At 34.7% G+C, this 27033-nt stretch overlaps 1 protein-coding gene across 1 annotated transcript in view; it reads left to right on the forward strand.

Moving 5' to 3' along the window:
* COL11A1 (collagen type XI alpha 1 chain) overlaps nt 1-27033 on the forward strand; it is a 203299-nt gene that overhangs the window by 25371 nt on the left and 150895 nt on the right. The window contains 2 exon segments of the mRNA XM_001929372.7: nt 1011-1224; nt 4789-4951. Coding sequence (XP_001929407.6) covers nt 1011-1224; nt 4789-4951 — 377 coding nt within the window.

Here is a 27033-nt window from a genome sequence, read left to right on the forward strand (position 1 = left end):
GTGGTAAAGTTTGAATACTTCAATACTTATTACAGACAAAAAATAATTCTATTTTTGTTACAGTACAGTTGATTTACAATGGTGTGTTAATTTCTGCTGTATAGCATAGTGACCCAGTCATACATATATATACATTCTTTTTCTCATACTATCTCCCATCATGTTCTAACCCAAGAGACTGGACATAGTTCCCTGTTCTATACTGTTGGACCTCATTTCTTATCCATTCTAAATGAAATAGTTTGCATCTACCAACCCCAAATTCCCTATCCATCCCACTTCCTCCCCCGTTCCCCTTGGCACCCACAAGTCTGTTCTCCATGTCCAGGAGTCTATTTATGTTTTGTAGATCAGTTCATTTGTGCCACATTTTAGATTCCACATGTAAGTGATATAATATGGTATTTGTCTTTCTCTTTCTGACTTACTTCACTTAGTTTGAGAATCTCTAGTTGCATCCATGTTGCTGCAAATGGCATTATTTTGTCCTTTTTATGGATGAGTAATATTCCATTGTATATATGTACCACATCTTCTTAATCCATTCATCTCTCTGTGGACTTTTGTATTGTTTCCTTAACTTGGTTATTGTGCCTAGTGGTGCAGTGAACATAGGGGTGCATGCATCTTTTTGAATTGTAGTTTTGTCTGGATATATGTCCAAGAGTGGGATTGTTGGATCATATGGTAGCTATATTAGTTTTCTGAGGAACCTCCATACTGTTTCCCACAGTGGTTGTACCAAGTCACATTTCCACCAACAGTGAGGGATGGTTCCCTTTTCTCCATCCCCTCTCCAGCATTTGCTATTTGTATACTTGTTAATGGTGGCCGTTTTGAGGTGGTACCACATTGTAGTTTTGATGTGCATTCCTCTAATAATTAGTGATATCAAATAGGTTGAGCTTTGATGACTTTCTAAGTCTCCTTAATAAACTCGAAAGTAATAGGATGATCCAGGAACCATTTGGAAATTTGGACTTTCTGACTCTTTGGCCTTCTCTTATCAGGAGGAACATTTCCAGAAGATTTTTCAATATTATTTACAGTAAAACCCAAAAAGGGAATTCAGTCTTTCCTTTTATCTATATATAATGAGCATGGTATTCAGCAAGTCGGTATTGAGGTTGGGCGATCACCTGTTTTCCTGTATGAGGACCACATGGGAAAACCTGCCCCAGAAGACTACCCCCTCTTCAGAACTGTTAACATCGCTGATGGAAAGTAAGTAGCAGAATAATTTAATGTTATAGCTATGTTGAAAGCCGTTCTTTCATTTGATCATTCAGCAGATCTTTATAAAGCGTGATGCAGTTTTTCTAGGCAATGGTGAACAAGAAATGAACAAAACAATAAAATACCTAATCTTACATAGTTTACAATCTGGATCGACAAATAATGAATGATAGAACGATTACTAATAAATAGCATATCAGCTGGGGATAAGTGAGAGAGATAAATATAACACTGAAGAGGATAGGGGATGCTGGTGGGGCGGACAGTTTGAAGGAGTGAGGTCAGGGATAAATCTCACTAAAAAGGTGACATGGGAAGGAGGTGGGTTGCTACCATGCTGATAATTAAAAGCATGCCATTCCATTGGAGGAAGAGAAAATACATAACCTTTGATTCTGAGTGTGGCTGATTTGGTGTAAGCAACATCAAGGCTGCCAGCGTGACAGAAGCAGAGTGGGATGATGAGGAGGGTGAGGCAGTGGGAGGCCAGATGGTGTGACACAGCTTAGATGGTTTTAAGCACCTTGGGCTTTATTCTGAGTGAAATGGAAAGTCAGTGTAGACTTTTTTTTTTTTTTTTTTTTGGCACATCCAGGGCATGCAGAAGTTCCTGGGCCAGGCATCCAAACCACACCACAGCAGTGACCGGAGCCACTGGCATACAGAATGAATGTCAGATCCTTAACCTGCTTAGCCACCCTCTGTAGATGTTTTGAGCAGAGGAAGGATATAATTTGGTTTTCCTTTACCAATCATGTTAATTTTGAAAATCACAGGAAGCTTTATGTAACACTTAATATGTGCTATGTACTGTTCTGAATACTTTATACATAGTTAACTCATTTAATTTTATACATAGTTAACTCATTTAATTTTTTACCACTCTTTGAATAAAATGCTGTTATTGTACCCATTTTACATATAAGGGAAGTGAGGCACTGGGAATTTAAGTAACATATTTGAAAACTGGCAGAGATAGGGTTTGAACTCAGATAGGTCGTCGGAGTCTCTGGTAAAAACCACACTCTTCTGAAAATCGTGCCGAGTTCTGAATTCTGGGTTGTGAACATTGGCTATCACTTAGGGAGCAGCTAAATACAAATAAATGTTTATTAAACTTCTTGGTATTTTATTGCTGAATTTAGGCTTCTAAAAGTAACTTTGTCTAAAATATGACATTTGGTTATAGACTTAAGAAAGAGCTGTTTAGATGGAAAACAAAATTCACTCTCAGATTATCATTGTCAGGACCATGGAGGAAACTTTGTCTCAGTGCCAGGGAAAACTATGCTTTCAGAAGTCATTTATATCATTATCCTTAATAATGAATATGAAAAGTGATGATAGTTCTGTGGATGAAAATACATCGGGGTGAGGAATGTAGGGTGTGCTATTCTAGATAGAGTCCTCTTTGGTATGGCTGCATTGAGCAAAGACATGTTGGAGGCTAGGGAGTGAGCATGTGGGGATATAGAGGAAGAGCATTCCTGGCAGAGTGGAGAATTTGTGCAAGGAACAAGGAGGAAGCAGCAACAGTGTGGCTAGAGTGCTGGGAATCGGAAAGCCAAAAGTTGGACAGGAGGTTGGAGGGGGCAGGGCAAAGCAGAATAAGGACTTCAGCTTTTACTGGGAGTGTTAGAATGGCTTTTCCCTGGACAGAAACTTGATCTGGCTTATATTTTATTTTCTTAATTTTTTAAAATAATTTTTTTTTTTTTTTTTTTTTTTGCTTTTTAGGGCTGCACCTGTGGCACGTGGAGGTTCCCAGGCTAGGGGTCGAATCGGAGCTGCATATGCCAGTCTGCACCACAGCCACAGAAATGCAGGATCTGAGCTGCGTCTGTGACCTACACCACAGCTCACGGCAATGCTGATCCTTAACCCACTGAGTGAGGCCAGGGATCAAACCTACGTCCTCATGATACTAGTCAGGTTCATTACGGGAACATTCTGCTTAGATTTTAAAATGGTCACTCTGGTTGCATCAGAGTGGAAGCAGGGACTGGTTAGGATTCTGGAGGAGAGACATCAGTGCTTGGGCAAAGTTGACAGACTTTTGAATTTTGTGTATACTTTGAATGTAAGGATTCACAGATTTTCTTATGATATGAACAGGTAGTATGAGAGAAAGAATAATTAAGAATGACTCCAAAAGGAAGGGCGAATTTAACATTTGGAATATTATATGTGGCACCATGATTATGGTATGTCATTATTACTAGAGCTAAAATTAATTCAACAAAAATATCAAGTTTAGAGTCCTAATCCATTTTCAACAATTGAAATCATTTAAAAAAATACTTTCTGTTAATGAAAAGCACATACCCACAGTAGTGGAGATAGTTTAATTTAAGACACAGGCTTCTTGGCAGAAACATGTGTAAATTTTACTCTCACAGTATTAAGTGCCTCCTAATATAAATCTTTTCTCAATTCAAACCAGGCAGACGCCTATGCTAGTTGAAAGTGCTATGGAAAGACCAAAGATTAAGTGTATTTGGAAATATACTTGGTCCTCATCAGCAGCCATGCCAAGTCACATGAAATAGACATTTTAGAAAGGCTCCTGCAACTTTTTGCGTACTTTGTTTTATGGACCTAGTCCTAGAAACTTCTGGAATATTAATTTAGCACTTTTCATTTGGAAAAAAAAAAAAAAAAAGAATGGCTTGCAAAATCCAAGTGAGCTTCACTTAGGTGTTTATGTTAACATCAGATACTGCGAAGACAACCCACCACTTTACAGTATGATTAGGGTATGTACGTTTCCAGAGGGCTGGCCATGTCTCCCCTCAAGCCTGTCATCGCTGCCCTGAATTAGCTGGAGCAGTAGCTTCAGAGCGAATTGAGACTCTCACTCCACACACGCGGTGACTATGCTTTCTTTCAGTGTTCCCACTTCCTGCCAGCCCTGGAAAGAAGGAGAGATATTGTGTCTCAGTCTTGGACCCTGCCCATCGTAGTGATCTATAACTGTCTTGAAATTAAAGTGGAAAAAGAAAACGAAAGCACTTGAAATAAATGTGAATAAAGACAGAGAAGCACATTGTGTTTTACAATCAGAACCTTTGGTTGTTCCAGATGGAGCATTCATTCAATTAGCAGGCATACCCTTTTACAGTCAATCTCAGGGGATCTCTTCAGCAGAATTTTTTTCAAAGTGGAATTCCACTTTGGAAGAAAGCATTTACGTACATAGAAACTATTAACTTACCCCATATCCCAGCCCTAATCTCTATCAAATGCCCTCATCCAGGATGTGGTGAGATTAAGCTTTTGTCACAACACAAAGTAAAGCAGAGGATGGGCACTTGCTCATCAGCACAGACAGCCAATCTGTGGTGCATCTTGCACAGCCGTGTCCTTTCCAGTACTTAGCACTGTTCTGGGAAAAGTAAGTCGTCACCTGTTAACTGATTGATTAATAAGCGAGCCTACATTTTGTATCATTTCAGACCACTCGTATAATTTAAAATTATTGTTCTTTAACGTGAATAATGGTTTGGCAACAACATCTTTGGAACTCATCAAAGGATTATTTGGCTTTTTAAGGTGGCACCGGGTAGCAATCAGTGTGGAGAAGAAAACTGTGACAATGATTGTCGATTGTAAGAAGAAAACCACAAAACCACTTGACAGAAGTGAGAGAGCAATCGTTGACACCAATGGAATTACGGTTTTTGGAACAAGAATTTTGGATGAAGAAGTTTTTGAGGTAAAATAAATCAAACTTTCTTTTAAGCTGAATATTGTTAAATCAGATGAACAGAGTTAATAACAGTGATAATTAATATAGGTTATAAAACAAAGTTGTAAACTCTAAAGGGTGAGCTACTTTCTTCCCCTGCAGTGATGCTTTCTGTTCAGTAAGAGAATGAGTAGACAATACTGACTATAACGCCTGGGAAACTTACAGAGATTGGCAGATTTAAACACTGGCATGCTGTTCTCCTGGGAAGGGCAAATGACCTTCCTCTTAGTACCTTGTCTTATTTTCCTTGGAGAAAAGAACATTTTCCTCACTTGCTTCTCTCAGAGATTAATTTACTGAAATGTTCAAGTCAGATATTTTGCCGTTCTCTGTTCTTTGGGAATGTTTCCAAGGTAAAATAGAGATCATGCTGCAAAAAATGAAGTGTAGGCTTTTAAAAATCACCTTTTTAACAATGTGAAGGTCATGTAAAAAAAAAATTCCCATCTAATTATAACTTGTCAATTATGATAATCACATTCTTCCTTTTAATCCTTCAATCATTGGACCTAGTAACTCTTGCTGTAATTTTCATTTAGTCAATTAATAACAGAGTATACTTGACCTCATAAATATCCTGAGATATTAGTCATTACACTGAAGATGGTTATTATACAATTTTGGTATAACTTATTTTTCAAAGTGTAACAGTGTACACAAGTAAAGCTATTATGGATCAATAGACAAGTTTTACATGGAAGATTTGCTGTATTCTGAGATATGACACACAGGCAGTATGAATTTTTTTTAAAAAAAGCATAATGTAAATTCAGAGGGTCAGTAGGGTATTGCATTTGTGTACTTAATTATATAATCTATGACAATTTTAAATATAATTAACATTTGTAACATTTTCAGATTATTTGGGTTTCTATTTGTTTCTGAATTTCTGTACTAGTAGGTACTCAAGACTTTGGCTCTAAAAGAAATGTTTTAACTCACTATATCATCTGAAATTAATGACAAACTGATTCAGGCAATTTATAATTATATAGCCTCAGATCTTCCAAGATCATGCATTGATTGCACAAAAATGATGAATGAATATTTCTTTATTTGATGAATGAATACTATAAACAAATTAATTTCTAGGTTTACAAAATTCTGTTTTAAAATTAAGCTACTTATAAACATCAGTTTCATAGGCTAAATTTACAAAATACACAACACCTTTTTTTTACTGGGACATAAATGAGTAATATGCAAGAACTATGTAAGTGGATGGTTTCGTTTCATATGTTAATCTATTGCTGTACATATTCACAAAGCCTGTGGAAGTCAAACTATAAAAATTAAGAGTAGATTTTTATATAAATGAATAGATGTATAAAGAGGACATATAGAAGAAAAATATGAAAATTATTAATTCATTCTCAAAATTTACCAGCCCCGAAAGATAATATTTGATAATGTACATATGGACTAGATTTCTTTTTCATACACTTTCTTAGCATTGAGACTTTCTATTTTTACATGAGTTTGCTTCTAGGTGAATGTCATTTAATTTTTATTTTTTACTCCCTCCCCCTCAACATACAGGCAAAACCAGACTATATTCCACCTTCTCCCCCATTTACTACACTCATGCTCACTGGGGTCTAGTTTAGTTTTCATTTTTTTGCTTTTTTATTTTTTTAAGGCCGTACGCATGGCATATGGAGATTCCCAGGCTAAGGGGTCAAGTCAGAGCTACAGCTGCCAGCCTACACCACAGCCACAGCAATGCAGGATCTGAGCCACATCTGCTACCTACACCAGAGCTCATGGCAACCCCAGATCCTTAAACCACTGAATGAGGCCAGAGATCAAATCCACAACCTCATGGTTTCTAGTCAGATTTGTTTCCACTGTGCCATGGCAGGAACTCCTAGTTTAGAGTTTTTAAAGTATAGTTGCAGACTCTCACAGTAAATTCTTTTTTTCAAAATAATAATTGAACCTGATGTTACATATTAAAAAATAGGTCTTTTGAAGTGTGTGAATACTTTTTGTTTCGATAAAGTTGTTTATTAACTTTGTTAATGTTTTACACCTTTTGTGTTCTAACAAACCTTTACTTACACCCAAGTCACAAGATTGCCTGCCATAAGACATGTTGAAGTTTTAGGTTTTCACATAGGTCATGCCCCATATCGAGTTGATATTTGTGTATGGCATGATATCCAGTTCATCCAGCTCACTTTATTAAAGACTTTCCTTTTATTCATGGAATCATCTTGGCTTCTACGTCAGAAATCAATCGACTGCGTATGAGTGGATCTATTGCAGAACTGTTACCCTATTCCATTGAGTTTTGTTGTCTGTCCATGGTAACAAATCATCTTGGTTACTGTAGTTTTATAGGATATTTGGAATTCAGATGGGGTAACTGCACCAACTTTTATTCTTTGTAAACATCACTTTATTTATTTTAGGTTACTCTCACTCTGTATACATTTTGGACTAAGCTGATAAATTTCTAAAATGAAATTCAGATTCTAATTGGGATTATATTTAAGCAATAGACCAAAATGAAGAGACTTGATATTTTAACAATCGTTGAGTTTGTTAGCATTGAACATGGTATAGCTTTTCATTTATTTTGCTCTTTTTAAATTCCTCTCACGAAGTTTCCTAGTTTTCAGTGAAGATATTGTGGACATCATTTATTCATTTTGTTCTTAGAGGTTTTTTTGGTATTATAGTAAATGAAATTGTTTTTAATTTCATCTTTCAATATTTTGTTGCTTTTATATAAAATGCAATCAGTTTTTGGAAGTATTAATGTTGTATCCTCCAACCTTTTTAAATTCATTTATTAGTTCAGTTATTTTTTAAAATACAGATAATCATGCAATCTACAAATAGAGAACTTTCACTACCTTCTATTTTTATACCTTTCATTTATTTTTCTTAGGACAATGGATAGGACCTCTACCAAAATGTTGAATAGAAGTGGTGAAATGGGCATTGTTCTTTCTGTTCTCATGTAAAAGAAATATTCAGCCTTCAGCCATTAAGTCTGATGTTGGTTAATGTGTTCACTGTAAATTTATCTGTTTGAAAAGTTTACTACTAGTCTTAGTTCCCTAAAAGTTATCAAGAATGTTTATTGAATTTTGTCAAATACTTTTATGTTTTTATTGAAATGATAATTTTCTGTTAGTGTGTTGAATTACACTGATTGATTTTTCATGTTTAAAATCAACTTTTCATTCCTTAGATAGACTACTTGGACATGATATATTATTTTTATATAGTGTTGGATTTGATTTGCTCAAAAACTTTTAGAATTTTGAGCCTTTACTAATGAAAGATATTGGTCCATGATTCTCTGTATTTGCAATGTCTTTGTCAAGTTTTGGTATTAGGATAATACTAGCATCATAAAGTGATTCAAAAGTGATCTCATATCTTTTTTGGAATTTTTTTTTTTTGTACGATTCGTGTAATTTTTTTCTTGAATGCTGCATAGAATTCACCAGTGAAAATTTCAGGTGCCAGAGTTTTGTTTTTAGAATGTTTTAAAATATGTTTAATTTCATTCCTAGATATAGGTTAATTCATTTTTTCCATTTGTTTAAAATATCAACCTCAGTAAATTTTACATTGTAAGAAATTTTTCTAATTCAGCTAAGTTTTTGAATTTGTTAGCATAAGGTTGCTTGTAGTATTTTCTTGTCTACTTTTTAATGTCTGTAAGATTACTGGTGGTAATTACATTCTTTCCTGATAATAAACATTTGTATTCTCTTTCTTTTTTCCTAAAATAATAATTTTAAGTAGGCTCTTAAAAATTGTAGTGATATTTTTAACAAATCATATTTGCCTCTGTTTATTATCTCTCTTAACTGATCTCTCTTCTATTATATTTTTATTGTCTTTCTATTCTAAATTTGATAGAGTAAAATCTTTTTTTAGCCTCTCAAAGCAGAAGGTCATTATTTTCAGATACATTACTTGCTGGTGTAAAATTTAAAGTTATATATTTCTCTATAAACATAGTTTTAGCTGCACCCCATAAACTTGCTGTGTATTTTTTATGACTATTCAGTTAAAATAGTTTCTGATTTCCTTCATTTCGTCTTTGATCCATTAATTATGGAGAGGTTTGTAGTGTAATGTTCACATACCTAAGGTTTTTTTAGATTGCTTATTATTATTGGTGTCTAATTTTATTTTATTTTTGTCTGAAAGTAAACAATATGATCTCATCCCATTTAGATTTATTCACGATTGTTTTATGGCCCAGCATGTAGTCAGTTTTTCTTGGTGAATGTGGCACAGTCTCTTAAAACAAGTGGGTTGTGAAATTGCTGGATCAAGTGTTTTATAATTTTAGTAGCTGTTTTAAAGTCTCTTTTGAGAGTTTGCACATCTGGGTAGTCTCAGAGTTGGCATTTGCTTATTGTCTTTTAAAAATTATTTATTAATGTATTTTGTAAAGAGTATTTTAGGGTCACAGAAAAACTGAGTGAAAAACATAGTTTTCCTATACCCTTGTGCACACACACAGCTATCAACATGCTCTTCATGTTGCACATTTGTTGCAATGGATGAACCTACACTGACACACATTATCAACCAAAATCCATAGTTGACACATTTTGTACATTCTGTGGGTTTTGGAAGTTGTATAATGATATGTATTCACCAACACATGTATACAGTGGCATCTCATGAAATAGTTTCATGCCCTACAAATTTGCTGTTCTCCACCTATTCATTGTCCCCTCTCCTCTAACCTCTGGCAACCACTAAGTGATTAACTCTCTTTAATTTTGTCTTTCCAGGATGTCATATAGTTGGAATCATACATGTTTTAGTCTTTTCAAGTTGACTTAGTAAAATACGTTTAAATTTCCTCCGTATTGTTCATAGCTTGCTAGCTCATTTCTTAGTGTTGAATAATATTCCATTGTCTGAATGTATCACAGTTTATTTATCCATTCTTTTACTGAAGGATATATTGATTGCTTCAAAGTTTTACTAACTATGAATAAAGCTGCTGTAAACAACTGTGTGCAGGTTTTCGTGTGGACATATTTTCATCCCCTTTGGATAAATACCAAGGAGTATAATTGCTGGATCACATGGTATGAATATGCTTAGTTGTGTAAGAAGTTACCAAAGTGTCTTACAAAGGGACTTACTGTCTTGTATTATCACCAGCAATGAATGAAAGTTCTTGTTGCTTCACAATTTTGGCATTATTTGGATTTTGGCCATTCTAATTGATGTGTAGTAGTATCTCATTTTAGTTTGAAGTTCCCGAATGACAAGTTGAACATCTTTTCCTATACTTACTTGCCATTTGTATGTCTTTGGTTAGGTATCTGTTAGGTCTTTTGCCCATTTTTCATCAGGTTATTCTTAAGTTTTAAATGTTCTTTGTATATTTTGGAGTACAGGTCTATAGCAGAAGTGTTTTTTGCCAATACTTTCTTCCATTCAGCTTGTCTTCTCATTCCCTCATCATTGTCTTTCATAGAGCAAAAGTTTTTAATTTTAATGAAGTCCAGCTTACTGCTCATTTCTTTCATGAATCATGCCCTCGATGTAGCTAAAATGTTATCACCATATCCCAGATCATCTAGGCTTTCTTATATATTATCTTCTAGTAGTTTTATAATTTTTCATTTTACTTTTGATAAATTTTGAGTTAATTTTGGGGATGGGTGTAAGGTTTGTGTTTAGATTCACTTTTTGCAAGTGAATTTTCAATTTTTCTAGTACCATTTGTTAAAAATAACTGTCCTTACTTCATTTGTCTTTATTTGCTACTTGGTCTAAGATCTTTTGACTATACTTATATGGCCCTACTTCAGAGCTCTCTATACTGTTCCTTTCATCTATTCATTTTTTATTTTCTCATGAATACCACGTTGTCTTGATTGTTTTAGCTTTATAGTAAGTCTTGAAATCATGTGGTGTCATTTGCACAATTTTGTTTTACTCATTTAATATTAAGTTGGCTATTTTGTGTTTTTTGTCTGTGTTATAAATTTTAGAATCAGTTTGACAATATCCACAAAATAATTTTATGGGATTTTTTAACTGGAGAGTTGAATCTATAGATCAAGTTGGGACAATTTTCATCTTGGCAATATTGAGTCTTCGTATTGTAAAAATAAAATATTTCCCAATTATTTAATTCTTGATATTTTATCAAAATTTTGTAGTTTTCCCCATATAGACATTGTTCATATTTTGTTAGATTTAACCTAGGTATTTTATTTTTAAACTAATAGAAATAGTTTTGTGTTTTTAATTTCAAAATCATTTTTCATTGTTAGTATATAGGAAAGCCTCGGCTTTTGTGTATTAACCTTGCATCTTGCAACCTTGCTAAATTGCTGATTGGTTTCAGGAGGGTTTTGTGTGTGTGTGTGTGTGTGTCTGTCTGTCTGTCTGTCTGTCTGTCTGTCTATTCTTTTGGATTTTCTATATAAACAAATATATAATCTGTGAACAAAGAAAGTTTTATTTCTTCCTCCCTATCTGTATCTTTTATTTCATTTTCTTGTCCTATTGCATTAGCTAGGACTTTCAGTACAATGTTGAAAAACAGTGGTGAGAAGGGACATTCTTGACTTGTTCCTAATGTTAGTGGGAAAGCTGCAAGTCTCACCAGTAAGTATGATGTTAGCTGTAGGTTTTTGTATATGTTATTTATCAAGTTGAGGAAGTTTCCCTCTTATTACGAGCTTGTGAGAATTTTTATAATGAGTGGATATTTGATTTAGTTAAATCTTTTTTTGCTTTTATTGTTATGATCATGTGATTTTTCTTTTTTTAAAATATTGATGTAAGTTACATTAAGGCTGGTTTAATATTTGAAGATCAATAATATACCCGAGATGAATTCCACCTGGTCACGATGTATACTTTTTAAAAAAATATATTGTTGGATTTGATTTGCTAATATTTTGTTGAGGACTTTTGCATCTGTGTTCCGAAGAGATATTGCTCTGTAGTTGTTTGGTAATGTCTTTATCTGATTTGCATATTTGGAAAATTTGGTCCTGTAGAAGGGATTAGGAAGCATTCTTTCTGCTTCTATTTTTAGAAAGAGAATGTAGCAGATTGTCATAATTTCTTCCATAAACATTTGGTTGAATTCACCAGAGATTAAATCTGTGCCTGGTGCTTTCTGTTTTGGAAAGTTATTTGTTATTGATTCAATTTATTTAATATATATAGGCCTATTCAAATTATTTATTTCACATATAGGTTTTTGCAGACCATGTCTTTTAGGAAATTGGTTCATTTTATCTAGTTTAATCAAATTTGTGAGCACAGTTGTTGATAATATCCCTTTATTATTTTTTTTAATATCCATGGGATCTGCAGTGAAGTCATCTCTTTCATTTATGATATTAGTAATTTGCATCTTTCTTTTTTTTTTTTTAATTCTCCTTTTTATTTTGGCCACACTTCCAGCATGTGGAAGTTACCAGGCTAGGGATTCAACCTGTGCCACCACAGAAACCCAAGCCACAGCATCAACAGTGCCTTATCACTTAACCCACTGTGCCACCAGAGAACTCCTATGTCTTTTTTAATTAGCCTGGCTTTTGATTATATTGATTTTTTTTCCAAAGAGTCAGCTTTTGATTTCGTTGATTGTGTGTGTGTGTGTGTGTGTGTGTGTGTGTATACACATATTTATATATTTATTTGCTGCTTTCAACTTCAGTGATTTCTGCTCTAATTTTAATTTTTTTTCTTCTGCTTATTTTGGAATTGACTGGCTCTTCCTTTTCTAGTTTTCTAAGGTAGATGTTTAGATGATTGATTTTAGATTTTTATTCTTGCCTGGTTTTTGCATTCAGTGCTATAAATTTCTCTATGAGAACTGCTTTTTCTACATTCTACACATTTTGATAAGTTGTGTTTTTATTTTCATTCAGTTCAAAAACATTTTACAATTTTCTTTAAGATAGCACCATTTGACTCATGTGTCATTTGGAAGTGCGTAGTTTATCCTTTAAGTTTTTTTAGCCTTTCCAGACATCTTTCTTTTATTAATTTCTAGTTTAATTTTACTGTGTTCTAAGGATGGATATTGTATTATTCTATTCTTTTAAATTTGTTAAGATGTGTTTCATGGCCAGATTGTGGTCTGTTTTTGTGAATTTTCCAAGCAAACCTGAGAAAAATGTGTAATCTGATGTTGTTGGATAAAATAGTGTATAGATGTTACTTATATCCTCTTGATTGATAGTGCTGTTGAGTTCAACTATGTTCTTACTAATTTCCTGCAGGTGGATCTGTTGATTTCTGGTGGAAGAGTGTTAAACTTTCCAACTATAATACTAGATTACTTTATTTCTTCTTGCAGTTGTGTCAGTTTCTGCCTTATGTAGTTTTAATATTCTGTTGTTTGGCACATAAACATTAAAGACTATTATTTCTTCTTGGACTGTTGACTCTTTTATCAGTATGTAATATTTCTCTTTACCTCTGATAACATTGTTTTCTTTGAAGTCTGCTGTGTCTGAAATTAATATAGCTACTCTTGCATTCTTTTGACTAGTGACAGTATGGTATATCTTTTGCATCCCTATATTTTAAATCTATATGTCTCTTTATATCAAAAGTAGGTTTCTTGGAGTTCCCATCGTGGCGCAGTGGTTAATGAATCCGACTAGGAACCATGAGGTTGCGGGTTCGATCTCTGCCCTTGCTCAGTGGGTTAATGATCCGGCGTTGCCGTGAGCTGTGGTGTAGGTTGCAGACGCGGCTCGGACCCTGCGTTGCTGTGGCTCTGGCATAGGCTGGTGCTGCAGCTCCGATTCAACCCTAGCCTGGAACCTCCACATGCCGCGGAGCGGCCAAGAAATAGCAAAAAAAAAAAAAAAAAAAAAAAGACAAAAAAAAAGTAGGTTTCTTATAAACAAAATATAGTTGGACCTTATTTTTTGATCTACTCTAACAATTTTTAGTGAGTATATTTGGGCCATTGATATTTAAAATGATCAGATACAGCTGAATTTATATCTATTGTATTTGCTACTGTTTTCTATTTGCTGCTTTTAATTTTTTCATACTAATTTTATTCAAATTTTCTGCCTTTTTCGGTTTAAATTGAGCATTTTTTATGATTCCATTTTCACAGCATAGAAATTTTACTTTATTATTTATTTTACTAGTTACCCTATTGTTTGCAATATGCTTTTACAGCTAATCCAAGTCCACTTTGAAATAATACTCACAGGTACTGCAAGTACCTTTAAAATAAAATATTCCTAATTCCTCCCTCCTGTCTTCCTGTATACTTTGTCTTCTCTAAATTGTGCATAATACCTAATACAATGTAAATTTTTATATAAATAGTTGTAAATACAGTGAAAATGTTTTGTAAATATTTTCCAGTATGCAGCAAATTCAAGTTTTATTTTTTGAAATTTTCTTTAATTTTTTTTTTCTGAGTGTTCTTAATCCACAATTGGTTGGATTCATGGGTATTGAACCCAGGGATATAGAGGGCTAGCTCTGTGTGTGTGTGTGTTGTGTGTGTGTGAATTATTATTTTGAACAAATTGAAACAGAGCAATTAAGAATAAGAAAAATAAAAATTTCTATTTCACCTTTACTTATTCTTTCTCCAATTATTTTTTTTCATTATCTGGTGTCTCTAAACTGTATCATTTTTCTTCTCCCCAAAGAACTTCTTTTAAAAATTGCTTGCTTGCAAGACAGTTCTACTGCTGGCAAATTCCCTCAGTGTTTGTTTGTCTGAGAAAGTTTTTATTGCTCTTTCACTTTTGATGGATAATTTCACAGCATACAGAATTCTAGTTTTTTTTCTTCTCTCAAATATTCTATTCCACTCTCTTTTACTTAATGTGTTTTCTGAAGAGAAACCATATGTAATTACTGTCTTCATGCTATAGGTAAGGGTTTTTTTTGTTTTGTTTTGTTTTTTTGTTTTTTGATTCATTCTTTTCTGGATTCTTTTCCCACATAGGTTATTATAGAATACTGAGTAGACATCCCTGTGCTAGACAGTAGGTATATGTCAATCCCAAACTCCCAATCTACCCCCCACCCCCCATTTCCCCTTTTTAACTGTAAATTTGATTTTGAAATCTCTGAGTCTGTTTCTATTTGTTAATAAGTTCTGTTATATCTTTTTTTTTTTTGCTTTTTAGGTCCACACCTGCAGCATATGGAAGTTCTCAGGCTAGGGGTCTAATTGGAGCTACAGCTACCGGCCTCCACCACAGCCACAGCAATGCAGGATCCAAGCCACATCTGCAGCCTACACCATAGCTCATGGCAATGCTGGATCCTTATCCACTGAGTGAGGCCAGGGATCGAACCTGCATCCTCCTGTATACTAGTCAGATTACTTTCCATGGAATCATGACAGGAATTCCCTTTTTATCATTTTAAATTCAACGTATAATTGACATCATGTATTTGTCTTTCTCTGTCTGACTTACTTCAATTAGTATGATGATCTCTAGGTCCATCCATATGCTACAAATGGCATTATTTCATTCTTTTTTATGGCTGAGTAATATTCTACTGCATTTATGTACCACATCTTCTTTATTCATTTTTCTGTCTGTGAACACCTACGTTGCTTTCATGTCTTGGCTATTGTTAGTAGTGCTGCATTGAACACTGGGGCGCAGGTATCTTTTAAAATTGTGGTGTTCTCTGAATATATGTCCAGGAGCAGGATTGGTGGATCATATTGTAGTTCTATATTTAGTTTTTTTAAGGAACTCCATGCTGTTCTCCATAGTGGTTGTAACAATTTATGTTTCCGCTAACAGCGTAGGAGGGTTCCTTTTTCTCCACACCTTCTCCAGCAGTGTTTGTAGATTTTTAAATGATGGTCATTCTAACTGGTGTGAGGTGATAGCTCACTGTAGTTTTGAATTGCATTTCTCTAATAATTAGTGACATCGAGCATCTTTTCATGTGATTTTTGGCCATCTGTTTTTCTTCTTTGGAGAAATATTTATTTAGATCTTCTGCCCTTTTTACTTTTTTTTATATAGAGCTTCATAAAATGTTTATATATTTTGGAGTTTACTCCCTTGTCAGTCACTTAATTTTAAAAGATTTTATCTCATTCCATGGGTTGTCTTTTCATTTTGTATGGTTTCCTCTGCTGTGTAAAACCTTTTGACTAGGTCCCATTTGTTTGTTTTTAATTCATTAGTCTAGGAGGTAGATCAAAAATTATATTGCTGTGGTTTATGTCAAAGAGTGTGCTGCCTATATTTTCTTCTAATAGTATCGGACCTTAATTTCAGTCTTTAATCCATTTTGAGTTTATTTTTGTGTATGGTGTTAGACAATGTTCTAATTTCATTATTTTACCTGCAGCTTACCAGTTTTCCCAGCACTATTGTTGTGGAGACTGTCTTTTCGCCATTGCATATTCTTAGCTCCTTTGTCATAGATTAGTTGACCACAGGTGCGTGGGTTTATCCCTGGGCTTTCTATCCTGCTCCACTGATCTATATTTTTGTTTTTGTGCTAGTACCTTACTGTTTCAGTGACTATAGCTTTGTAGTATAGTGTGACGTCTTGGAGCCTGATTCCTCCAGTTCCAGCCTATAAGAACAGATAGATCATATAAACAGAAAAGTAGAATTTCAAAGAATAAAAAGAAATGTATCTCTAGCATTTCTTTTTCATTCTTTGAAATTCTAATAAGGAAGAAATGTATTTCTAGCATTTCTTTTAATTCTTTGAAATTCTACCTTTCTGTTTACATGATCCATCTCTTATAGGTTTCCTATTAACATTCTTAGAATATTAATATTGGTTTTAAAAATATTTCTAGTCTGATAATTCCAGTGTCTTGCCATACATATCTGATTCTGATTCTGATTCTGAAGCTTGTTCTGTATCTTCAGACTTTGTTTCTAGTCTTTTCACATGCTTATAACTTTTTCTTGGAAAACAGATGTTATATACTAGGCAAAAGATGCAGTGGGAAAGGAAATATTCTATAGTCCTATGATTAGGTGTCAGTCTTTTGGTTAGCCCATGCCCCTGAATTGTGCAATTGATCAGCACTTTTCTGTATTTTTCCTCCTCTAGGTAGGACAGGAGGTGGATGAATATCTAATTTTCTTCTTCCACATGGAAGGGAAGTTGGAGTTATTATTTCCCTTTCTCCAGTAGGTTAGGCCCTAATAAAATCCCAGAAGGTTAAGATCTGGAAAATTATTTCTCCTGAGAGCAGGTCTTGTTAAGAACAGAATGCCCTCTCGTATTTCAGAATTTTTTTTTTTTCCCTCTTCTGGAAGCTTTAGGGGATTTTTATCCAATATTTACTGTGAAGGCTGGTAGTGTTCCTGGTGGTGAAACTCAAAAAGGGAGAGCCTCCTTTATGACTGATTCCCCCTAGAATTTTGTTTGAACTCTCAGAGTTTTATTTTGTTTGTGTGTATTTAGGAACTATCCTGAGATTGGAATTGGCAGTTTTAATCTTAGATATGTTCGTTTGTTCGTTCTTTCTTTTTTTTTTTTTTTTTTTACTAAATTGGTGTGCGTCCATTATACATGCTTAATTTTGGAGATAATTTGACTTTCTTATGGTTTATTCACAAAATTAATTGATTTCCTATTTCTATGTCTTCACTTCACATTCCCTCTGTCTTCAAGCCTGCGTTTTTTCCCCATGTCCCTTTGTCCAGAGACACAGGGTTTCTGTCAGAGTTCTAGCCACAGCACTATTGTGGTACTCAAGTACTGGCTTCCACTGTAGGGAAAATCTTTGAGGAAAGACACACACACACACACACACACACACACACACACACACACACACACACGTAACATCACAGCATGTGAGTTTGGGTTTACTTCTTCAAGGTTTAACCTTCCTTCATGACTTACCCGCCTCAGGTTTCTCAGGTAGTGGTTCACGATTTTGTTTAGTGTTTGCAGTCATCATCAGCATGAGTATGGGCTGTAATGTTTTACACTGTCCTAAGAGTACTGAAAATCTCAAGACATAAACATTTAACAGTGTTAATTCCTTATAAAAAATTTATACTGCTGTGAAGGCTTATGTGCATACCTGGTTGGAGTCCCATTGTGAAAATCTCTAAAATTAGCAAAATTCTAGTATCACAACATCTATCTTTAAAACTTTCTTGCTGTGGTTTCTCTGTGGATTTTCTTTAATTAAGGAAAAAATCAAGCTATTGGTGTATTTAAGAATTATGAACTTTCAGTCTAGTTTCTAAACTGAGAACACTAATCAGTAATTATTGCTTTAAATATTTCTTCTTTATAAATATTTAAGATCTTTTATAAAATAGAAGTTTAGGAACAGAAAAGTGGAAGTGAATGAACACAGATGATAAAGTCATTTCCATTATTTCTCTTGGGAGAGATGAAGACAAAGACATCATTCGGTCTAACAAATAAACAGTTAAATGAAAAAATGTTATGGTTATTATTAAGCTTTTTAAAATTAAGCTTTAGCCTTTTTAAATCACATCATAGTAGTTAGCAATATCAACTCTGGAGTCAAGAGCTCTGGTTTGATTTTTGGACTTGGAACTTTCTCAGATTGAAGATCATAGGCAAGATACTTAACCTTTCTACATCTTTTTCCTCATCTGTAAAATGGGATGCCTGTGGTAGTTACCTCATAGAGCCCTTTGAAGATTAAATGAATTAATATTTATAAAGTATTTATGTCTCTTGCAGTACTGAGTGTTTGATAAATGTGTGCTTGAAAAAGAAACTTTCTTCTGTTGGTTATTTCTCAAATTAGGTTAAAACAACAGATATGGCTAACATAGGAGCCACATTTGGATTTATAAAAGACTCTACTTGGAGTTCCCGTCGTGGTACAGTGGAAACAAATCCGACTAGGAACCATGGGGTTGCAGGTTCGTCCGTATCCCTGCCCAGTGGGTTAAGGATCCAGTGTTGCGTGAGCTGTGGTGTAGGTTGCAGACGCAGCACAGATCTGGGTTGCTGTGGTTGTGGCGTAGGCCAGTGACTACAACTCCAATTGGGCCTCCATATGCCGCGGGTGCAGCCCTAAAAAAAAAACCTCTACAGTTTATTTTAAAGACGGCTAAAAGAATAAATAAAATGCCATTCTGGAATGGGATTTTGTTATTTATTCTGTGAAAGCATCATAGGACTGCAAAACAGAAAAAACAGGAAAGCTTTAAGTTTTCTCTGGCCATTTAGTTTTGTTCTTGTCCTGTCAATCTTTGGTAATCTGTGCCTTTGGGGAGTTCCTGTTGTGGTCAGCAGGTTAAGAACTTGACATAGTGTCTGTGAGGATGAGAGTTCAATCTGTGACCTCGCTCAGTGGGTTAAGGATCTGGTGTTGTGCAAGATGCCTTCTGTGGCTGTGGTGTAGGCTGGCAGCTGCAGCTTCGATTCAACCCCTAGCCTGGGAACTTCCATATGCCACAGGTGAGGCCCTAAAAAAAAAAAAAAAGAAAGATGTGCATTTGAGAATGTAGCTGCGGTTCTTTTGTAATTCTTGAAATGTCATCTGGAATCAGTTTTGTGAGTCATGTTTTATGTAATGTAGTAAGACATCAAAATTATTTATTTTCTAAATTTCAGGAAATGTATAATTTTAAGGGAAGTAATGCGTGTGGATATCAAACGTGAGGTACAAATTTAATAGACTTGATGTCAAGCATAGTCCAAATACACATCAATGATGACAAACACAAGTTCAATGCAAATTAGTTAGAATCTCAAGGCATTCTACACACCTCTGTAATGTTAGGGTTCTGTAACAACAGTGCTTTACAGACTCACTGGATTCGAGGACATGCTGAATTTCTCCAAAATATAGAACAATGATACATATCTCTAAAAAGGGATCTTATGGCTTTTATGAGAAATAGTCCAATGTATTCAAATGCCAATATCTTGTAGTAGGAGTTTTATAAAACAATTTTTTTCTAGAGTAACAAATTTAGAAGTTGTAAGATTTTATTTAGACTTGGTATTAATCAATTATGTACAAAGTTGTAATGGCAAATATGATTTTTTCCCCTTTGGATTTTTCAGTTTGAGGAGACGTGTACTGTATGAGTACATCAAAATATTACATTAGTTTAATCCTTTTTTTGAGAGTTATTCTTAACCAAGTCTGAAAGGAGCATCTGCTTTTGCCTTTTGGATGTGTAACTACATTCCTTATTATTACACACTGTATTGGTATGACAAGTATGGTGATGGCAGCACACAAAAATGGGCCACATTATTTATGACCAAGCTTCAGTGGTGCTGTAGGACACTTCCTCAGTTCTCCTTTCTAGACATCACTGTACTATATTGTATAATAACCACTTAGCATTCTGTTGCCATTCAGAGTATAATCAGATCTTCACCATTGTAGTGTCATATGCAAATAACAGCTTTTGTTTGGGGAGTCTAATGATAGTAGAATTTCTTATTTAGTGGGGTCTACGGTTGGAACTGTTTCAAGAAACGCAGCATAACGTTTGTGGTGGATTCAGATTTCAGGACCCTACAGAAGATCCAAAGTACCACTTGTATGCATATTGCTTTTCCTCTAATAGAGCATTACTTTGTGTGGTTTAGTTATCTGCGTTTTGATTAGTACATCACTAGATTATCTACTGCCAGCAGGCACAACAAAGTGTCACACATTTGGTTTTGTCCCTTTTATAAGTTTTATCTGTGATTGTCATAATTTTTCCCTTTATGGTTTATTATTATTCTGTGGCATCGTATTACTTTTTCAAAAAGATAAGCCATCTTGCATCGCAGTCTTATTATCATTGTCTATTACCATGTTGTTTTATAATTATCTGTTGATGTATAGCTTTCTCATTAGACCATATATATATTGAGAGCAGGATTAATATCCTGTTTATTTGGATGGTCCAGCATCAGTATCATACACAAAGTTTGCACAGTGTTTATAGCCAATGAAGATTAGAAATACATGAATGAGGAGTTCCCGTCGTGGCGCAGTGGTTAACGAATCCGACTAGGAACCATGAGGTTGCGGGTTCGGTCCCTGCCCTTGCTCAGTGGGTTAACGATCCGGCGTTGCTGTAAGCTGTGGTGTAGGTTGCAGACGTGGCTTGGATCCCGCGTTGCTGTGGCTCTGGTGTAGGCCGGTGGCTATAGCTCCGATTCGACCCCTAGCCTGGGAACCTCCATATGCCGTGGGAGCGGCCCAAGAAATAGCAAAAAGACAAAAAAAAAAAAAAAAAAAAAAAAAAAAAAGAAAAGAAATACATGAATGAGTGCTGTACCTGCAGGTAGTTAAGGCTTTGTTAGAAGTGTCTGGGAGGAGAAGGGGCAGGAGAAGTATAAGACAGCGTGTCATTTGAAAGTTGGGTATTTATTAAGTAGTTGCCTGTTCTCTGTTGAAGCAGAATAATTATAATGCAACAAACACTGTGTTTAAGTAATTGATATAGAGATACAAATAGTTGTGATAAGACATGCTTCTGTCCATGATAAAGACATAGAAATGCTCAAGGGAGAAAATAACAATTATATCCAAAATTATGAAAAATAAAAATATATTTAAAGATGAAGGCACTTGTGCAAAAGAAGAATGTTTGGAATGATCTCAGCATATCTGAAAATGCAATTTGCTTTGAGAGCCTTTGAGAGATGGCCTAATTGTATGCATTAGAGCCCATCTGTGGACTGCATTTTACATCATGCTGAGGGGCTTAAACTGTAAACCATAAATCCTAAGAAGTTTCTTTAAGCAGAATTAAACATTGGATTTTGCTTTTTAAAAGTTCTTTTTGTGGCAATGAAGGAGTTATTCTAGAATTGGAAGAACCTGGTTGAAAAAAAAAAATGACATGTCGCAACAGTTGAAAAGATGGACTGGGGGTTCGGGATTGGCATATGCACAATATTGTAAAGGGAATGCATGGCCAGTGGATCCTACTATATAGCCCGGGGAACTCTACTCAATATTGTATGATAATCTATATGGGAAAAGAATCTTTAAAATAATGGATGTGTGTATACGTATAACAGAATCACTTTATTGTGTAGCAGAAATGATCACAACATTGTAAATCAACTCTACATCAATAAAACTTTAAAAATGGGGAAAAATGGTACTTAGCATAGAGACAAGGCTATGAGAGAAGAAATGGAGAGAAGGGTTTTGCTTCAGGATGTTAATGGGAGGGTAGAATTGACAGGTCCTAGGAACTGATTGGGTATGTGGGATTAAGGGAGAAAGGAACTTAATATTTTAGGCTTTGCATAGGGTAGTATGTAGTCAGTGTATCCTTCTTAAGAAAACATGAACTGTTTGGAATTTTAGCTAAATTCAGAGGTCTTTAATTTTCCTTTTTATGATTTATAAACTATGTACTTTTAATAAAGATTTAAAAGGCTATAAGATTATCCTGGACAAAATATTATTTCACCATCTTTCTTTATACTTCCTGAGCTTTATAGAAAAAGTATGAAATTCTTATTAGCTCAAGGATATAGAATAAGAATGTAATAAATTATTTAAATTATTTTTTGTACTTTGAGGGTAACTAGTTTTTTAAGGTGTTCATTTCTATTTACAGTAGGATTATATAAAGTTCTTAGATGAGTGGCGGGCATACAGTAAGTTCCAATTAAGTATTATTATTATTATAACTATTTCTTGGATAACTACAAGAGTCTTTTAAGTGATCTTTTTCTGTCTGCCCATCTGTTAGTCTGTTCTCTAAGCAGCAAGCCTAGACTTGCAAGCCTATTCTTGTCAAATAGCCCCTGGCTGAAAGAGTGTATGAGTCAGTAAAGAATATCACTTCTTTGTTTATAATAGTCCAGTGGCTTTTCATATCATTTAGAGTATAAGTTAAAGGTCTTTCAATATTCTATAGGCTCCCAAGTTATCCAGCCACACCTTCTGTCCATTTTCTCTGACTTCATCAATGGCTCCTCTCCCCTTTGCTCCCTCTGGTTCACATCGGAACATACCTTTTTGAACATATATATCATTTTCCAGCTTTGTGATGTGAGCACCCCCAGGTCCTTCTGCCTGGAAGACTCTCTGCAAGATAACTTTATGAATTTCTTTCTTCCTTAGTTCCACAGGTGCCTTTGTCTCAGCATTCTTTTATCAGAAAAATTTTCGTGATCACATTTTGGAATATAACATCCTGCCTTCTAAAACGTCTCCTATCCTGCTTTATTTTATTTACAACAGCTTTTACTTTCTGATACCGCATTTTGTTTATTCTCAAGAATGTAAGCTCTAAAAAAGCTGAGGCTTTGTACTGTAGCTGCAGAGTCTAGAACAGTGCCTGAAGTTATTTTTTGATGGATGAAATAGATATACTTTCTAGTACTTACTCATTCAAGGGCTATCATCTTGCCAAACAAGGACGAAGGAGGCAAGATCTGTTGCCATTTTTTTAAAAATCATGTTTTCTTTTCTTCTTTTATTTTTCTTGTGTAATAGAACTACATTGATACTTATCTTTCAGTAGGAATGTATGTTAGAGGAGTTCCCATCGTGGCGCAGTGGTTAACGAATCCGACTAGGAACCATGAGGTTGCGGGTTCGGTCCCTGCCCTTGCTCAGTGGGTTAACAATCCGGCGTTGCTGTGAGCTGTGGTGTAGGTTGCAGACGCGGCTCGGATCCCGCGTTGGCTGTGGCTCTGGCGTAGGCCGGTGGCTATGGCTCCGATTCGACCCCTAGCCTGGGAACCTCCATATGCTGTGGGAGTGGCCCAAGAAGTAGCAAAAAGACAAAAAAAAAAAAAAAAAAAAAAAAAAAAAAAAAAAGGAATGTATGTTAGAAAGGACAAGATAAATATGTGCCCTTCGTGGTAGTGTCTTATACACCTTTAAGCATTTTCTGTAACATTTGGTAAGTAGTTGTTGAATTATTAGTACATTCAAGTGATATAGGAACACCTCTCATCTACTTAAAACTACTTTCTTAAGCTGATTTTGGGACACAGTGAAATATAAAGACTGTGTGGGTAGCAGTTCTGTCTGTGATTATGTGGTTTTTCTCATCTGTTTCATTTTTCAGTTAAACTAAAATTCTAAGCATTTTGGCAGCTTTCCCTTTCCACAAAAAAATAGTTCAGAAAGAATCATTAACTGTACAGTATGTTTGAAAAAAACTGTGATGTGAGTTAATGCCTTGGCAAATTCAGAAGTCTGAGTAGATAGGAAGCATAGTTTTGTTGTTGTTGTTGTTGTTGTTTTTCCAACTAATCCTCTGATAATCTCTACTTTCTGAGGATGTTATGCCATGTTTAAAATTTAATGTCAGTCTTGTTCCTGGATATACAATCAAAAACTTCTACCAAGACCCACCATGCTTTTCAACAAAGCTCTGATATCAACTTGAACAGAAGTGTTAGTGTCCAGGTTATATCTTACGGATACATTATATACTTTTGTTAAACTGTTACTTTTACAGTGGCACATTCTGGAAATTGCTTAGCTAAATATATTTTTCTTTCCCTTCTATTTTTTCCTCATGGGCTTTACTTATAGAATAATGATTTAAAGTCTCCTGAAACTCAACTTTTTTGGAATTTATTTGTGGAATGATTACAAATGATTATCCAGCAGCATTTCTTAAATTTACAGTGTCTGTAGATATATGTAGAAGTTTGCAGCTCAAAGTTGTGTTCTTCTTTAATTGGCCTCAAGTACTATAACAATTATACCTTATATTTGTGTACACATTACACTCCAAAAGTTGCTTAAGTAGCTATTAATTTTTAAAGAATCTTTAGGAAATACAAGAAGAATAATAGTGTTCTTAATTTACAGTTGTTGAAATCGTCTTATTAGTACTGAATAAATTAATTGCCTAGATATCTATTTATTGAACAAATATTTATTACATGCCTACTATGTGCAGGCCTATTCAAGGAACCGTGGAAACACTGGAGAACAGAACAGACATGTCTTTCCAAATGAAGTTTTACATTCCAGTGGGAATGACTAAACAGTATAGATTGGCTTATTAAGTAGAGGAGCACAGACTGTACACTGTGTGTCATCTAGTAGAGAAAGTTTACCTTCCTGAACAGTGATATGTTTGAATCCTTAAACTTAATATAGACAAAAAAGGAACATGCCAGTTGCTGTTTGAGGGCCCTCTGGTATGGTCTTTCTCTAACTTTTCCTGTGAGTTCACTGTAGTTTCCATCAGGAAACTGGATTTCTACTTAGGTGATTTAGGAGGTGTGAACAAGGAGGCAGAGTTACCTGGTGAGGAGCATGTCCTTTCCAAGGGCTAAAGGGGCGAGAGGCAGAAATAGAGGTACAGTGAAAGCTGGAGCCCTGCCAAAGTGCTTCCTGACAGTGGCAGAAGTGGGTAGGATCTCAGACTGCTGTGACAGACAGGACAGTGTTAGAGAAACTAACCAACCTCCTTCTCTTCCCACCTCTCAAACTCCTGGTGGTCACTTCCACTGTCCGTGCTGGAAACCAACCTGCAAGGCAGTCTGATGATGTGGGTTTTGGAGCCAGATTCTTTAGGCATGGGGTAAGAGAGAGCAGTATAAATGATTATGATTCGGGAAGCCAATAAAAATACCAATAAATAATTATTTATATATTTGGTCATGTCCACAGCATACAGAAATTCCTGGGCTAGGGATGGAACCTGCGCCACAGTAGCGACCTGAGTCACTGCAGTGACAATGCTAATCCTTAACCATTGGCCCACCAGGGAGCCCCAAGTATCTTTATATTAAACAGAAAAACTAGACACTTTCTCAATAATTTTCTTATTTATGCCAGGTCTTTCTAGATCATTCCTTTGATTTTCCCAGATGAAAACTGTCTAATCCCCCCACCCCTGCCACCTCAGTTTATTTATTTATTTTTCTTTATTGGAATACAGCAAGTACTAAGGAAATATGTTTCTTATATATTACATCTGTGTATAATTAATCTCCCTTACTGGGTTATACACTATCTGAAAGTAGGATCTGGATCCCTCTTAATTTCTCTTTGCTTATCTATAGAATCAGCATGTTACTTTGCCTAAATAAACATGTGCTGATGTATAGATGACTGATTAGTAGACAGTCAGGGAAAAGAATTATGAAAGTTATGTGGCTGTCAAACTTCTGTGTAAGTTACCATTAAATGTTATAGGAGAAATACATTTATTATCTGACTTATAATATATATATCTGTACCTATTAATAAAATTATGTATCACTTGTGCTGTTTTATTTTTAAGAAACTATTTAGTTGGGGAAAAAATGTAGCTTGTCTTAAAATTTTAAGGCATGAAGTACCTCCTGAAATAGGAATGCTGTGTAACAGGTTTGCTTTTTTTTTTTTTTTTTTCCCCTTTGACAGAAAGTATAGTTCTTTCCAAATACTCTCATTTCAATAGGGAATTCTTTCAACTCTGAGAGCATAACCCGCTAACCTGCACCTTTCACTGTTCAATAGACATATGTGCAAGCTGTCTGTATTCTGAAGTGACCAAAGAAGTTTTCATGTTGACACTAAAAAAAACCCATTTTTTTTTCAAAATTAAAAATGAGTAAAAGGTGTATCAATTACTTTACAATATAAATGCATCTTAAAAAATCTTCTTAGACTTGTATATTTCATAAAATGGCCAATTTTGTTTTAATAAAACTTCAAATCATTAAAGAAATATATCATTTATTATAGTAGAGGAGTTCAACAGAGTAGACATCAAGAAGTATTTTAAAATATTATTTCTGGGCAGTATCACTGCATATAAAACTAGAATGATGAATGTATAAAAGTGCTACTTCCAATGATTTATTTTCATCCCTTGGTAGACATTTTCTCTAGGCTTAAATTAAAAAGAGGTAATAAAAATTGTGATGCTAAACTGATATTTAAAAAAATGATACCCAAATATCTGGTTTAATTGTTTGGATTAAAGGAGCAAATGTGACAGTTCAACTGTTAAACTCGTTGTGAAATGATGAAAAGAGTCTGTCATTTCTTTTCATGGTCAAAAGATGATAATTACTTTAAAAATAGATTCAAAATTTACTGCCAAGTCAAAGGCCATGAAATATAAGTAAATGTCAAATTCTGTTATTAGCTTTGTATGATAGGCATT

This window comes from Sus scrofa, chromosome 4 (genome assembly GCF_000003025.6).
Source record: "Sus scrofa isolate TJ Tabasco breed Duroc chromosome 4, Sscrofa11.1, whole genome shotgun sequence".
Classification (NCBI taxonomy): Eukaryota; Metazoa; Chordata; class Mammalia; order Artiodactyla; family Suidae; genus Sus; species Sus scrofa.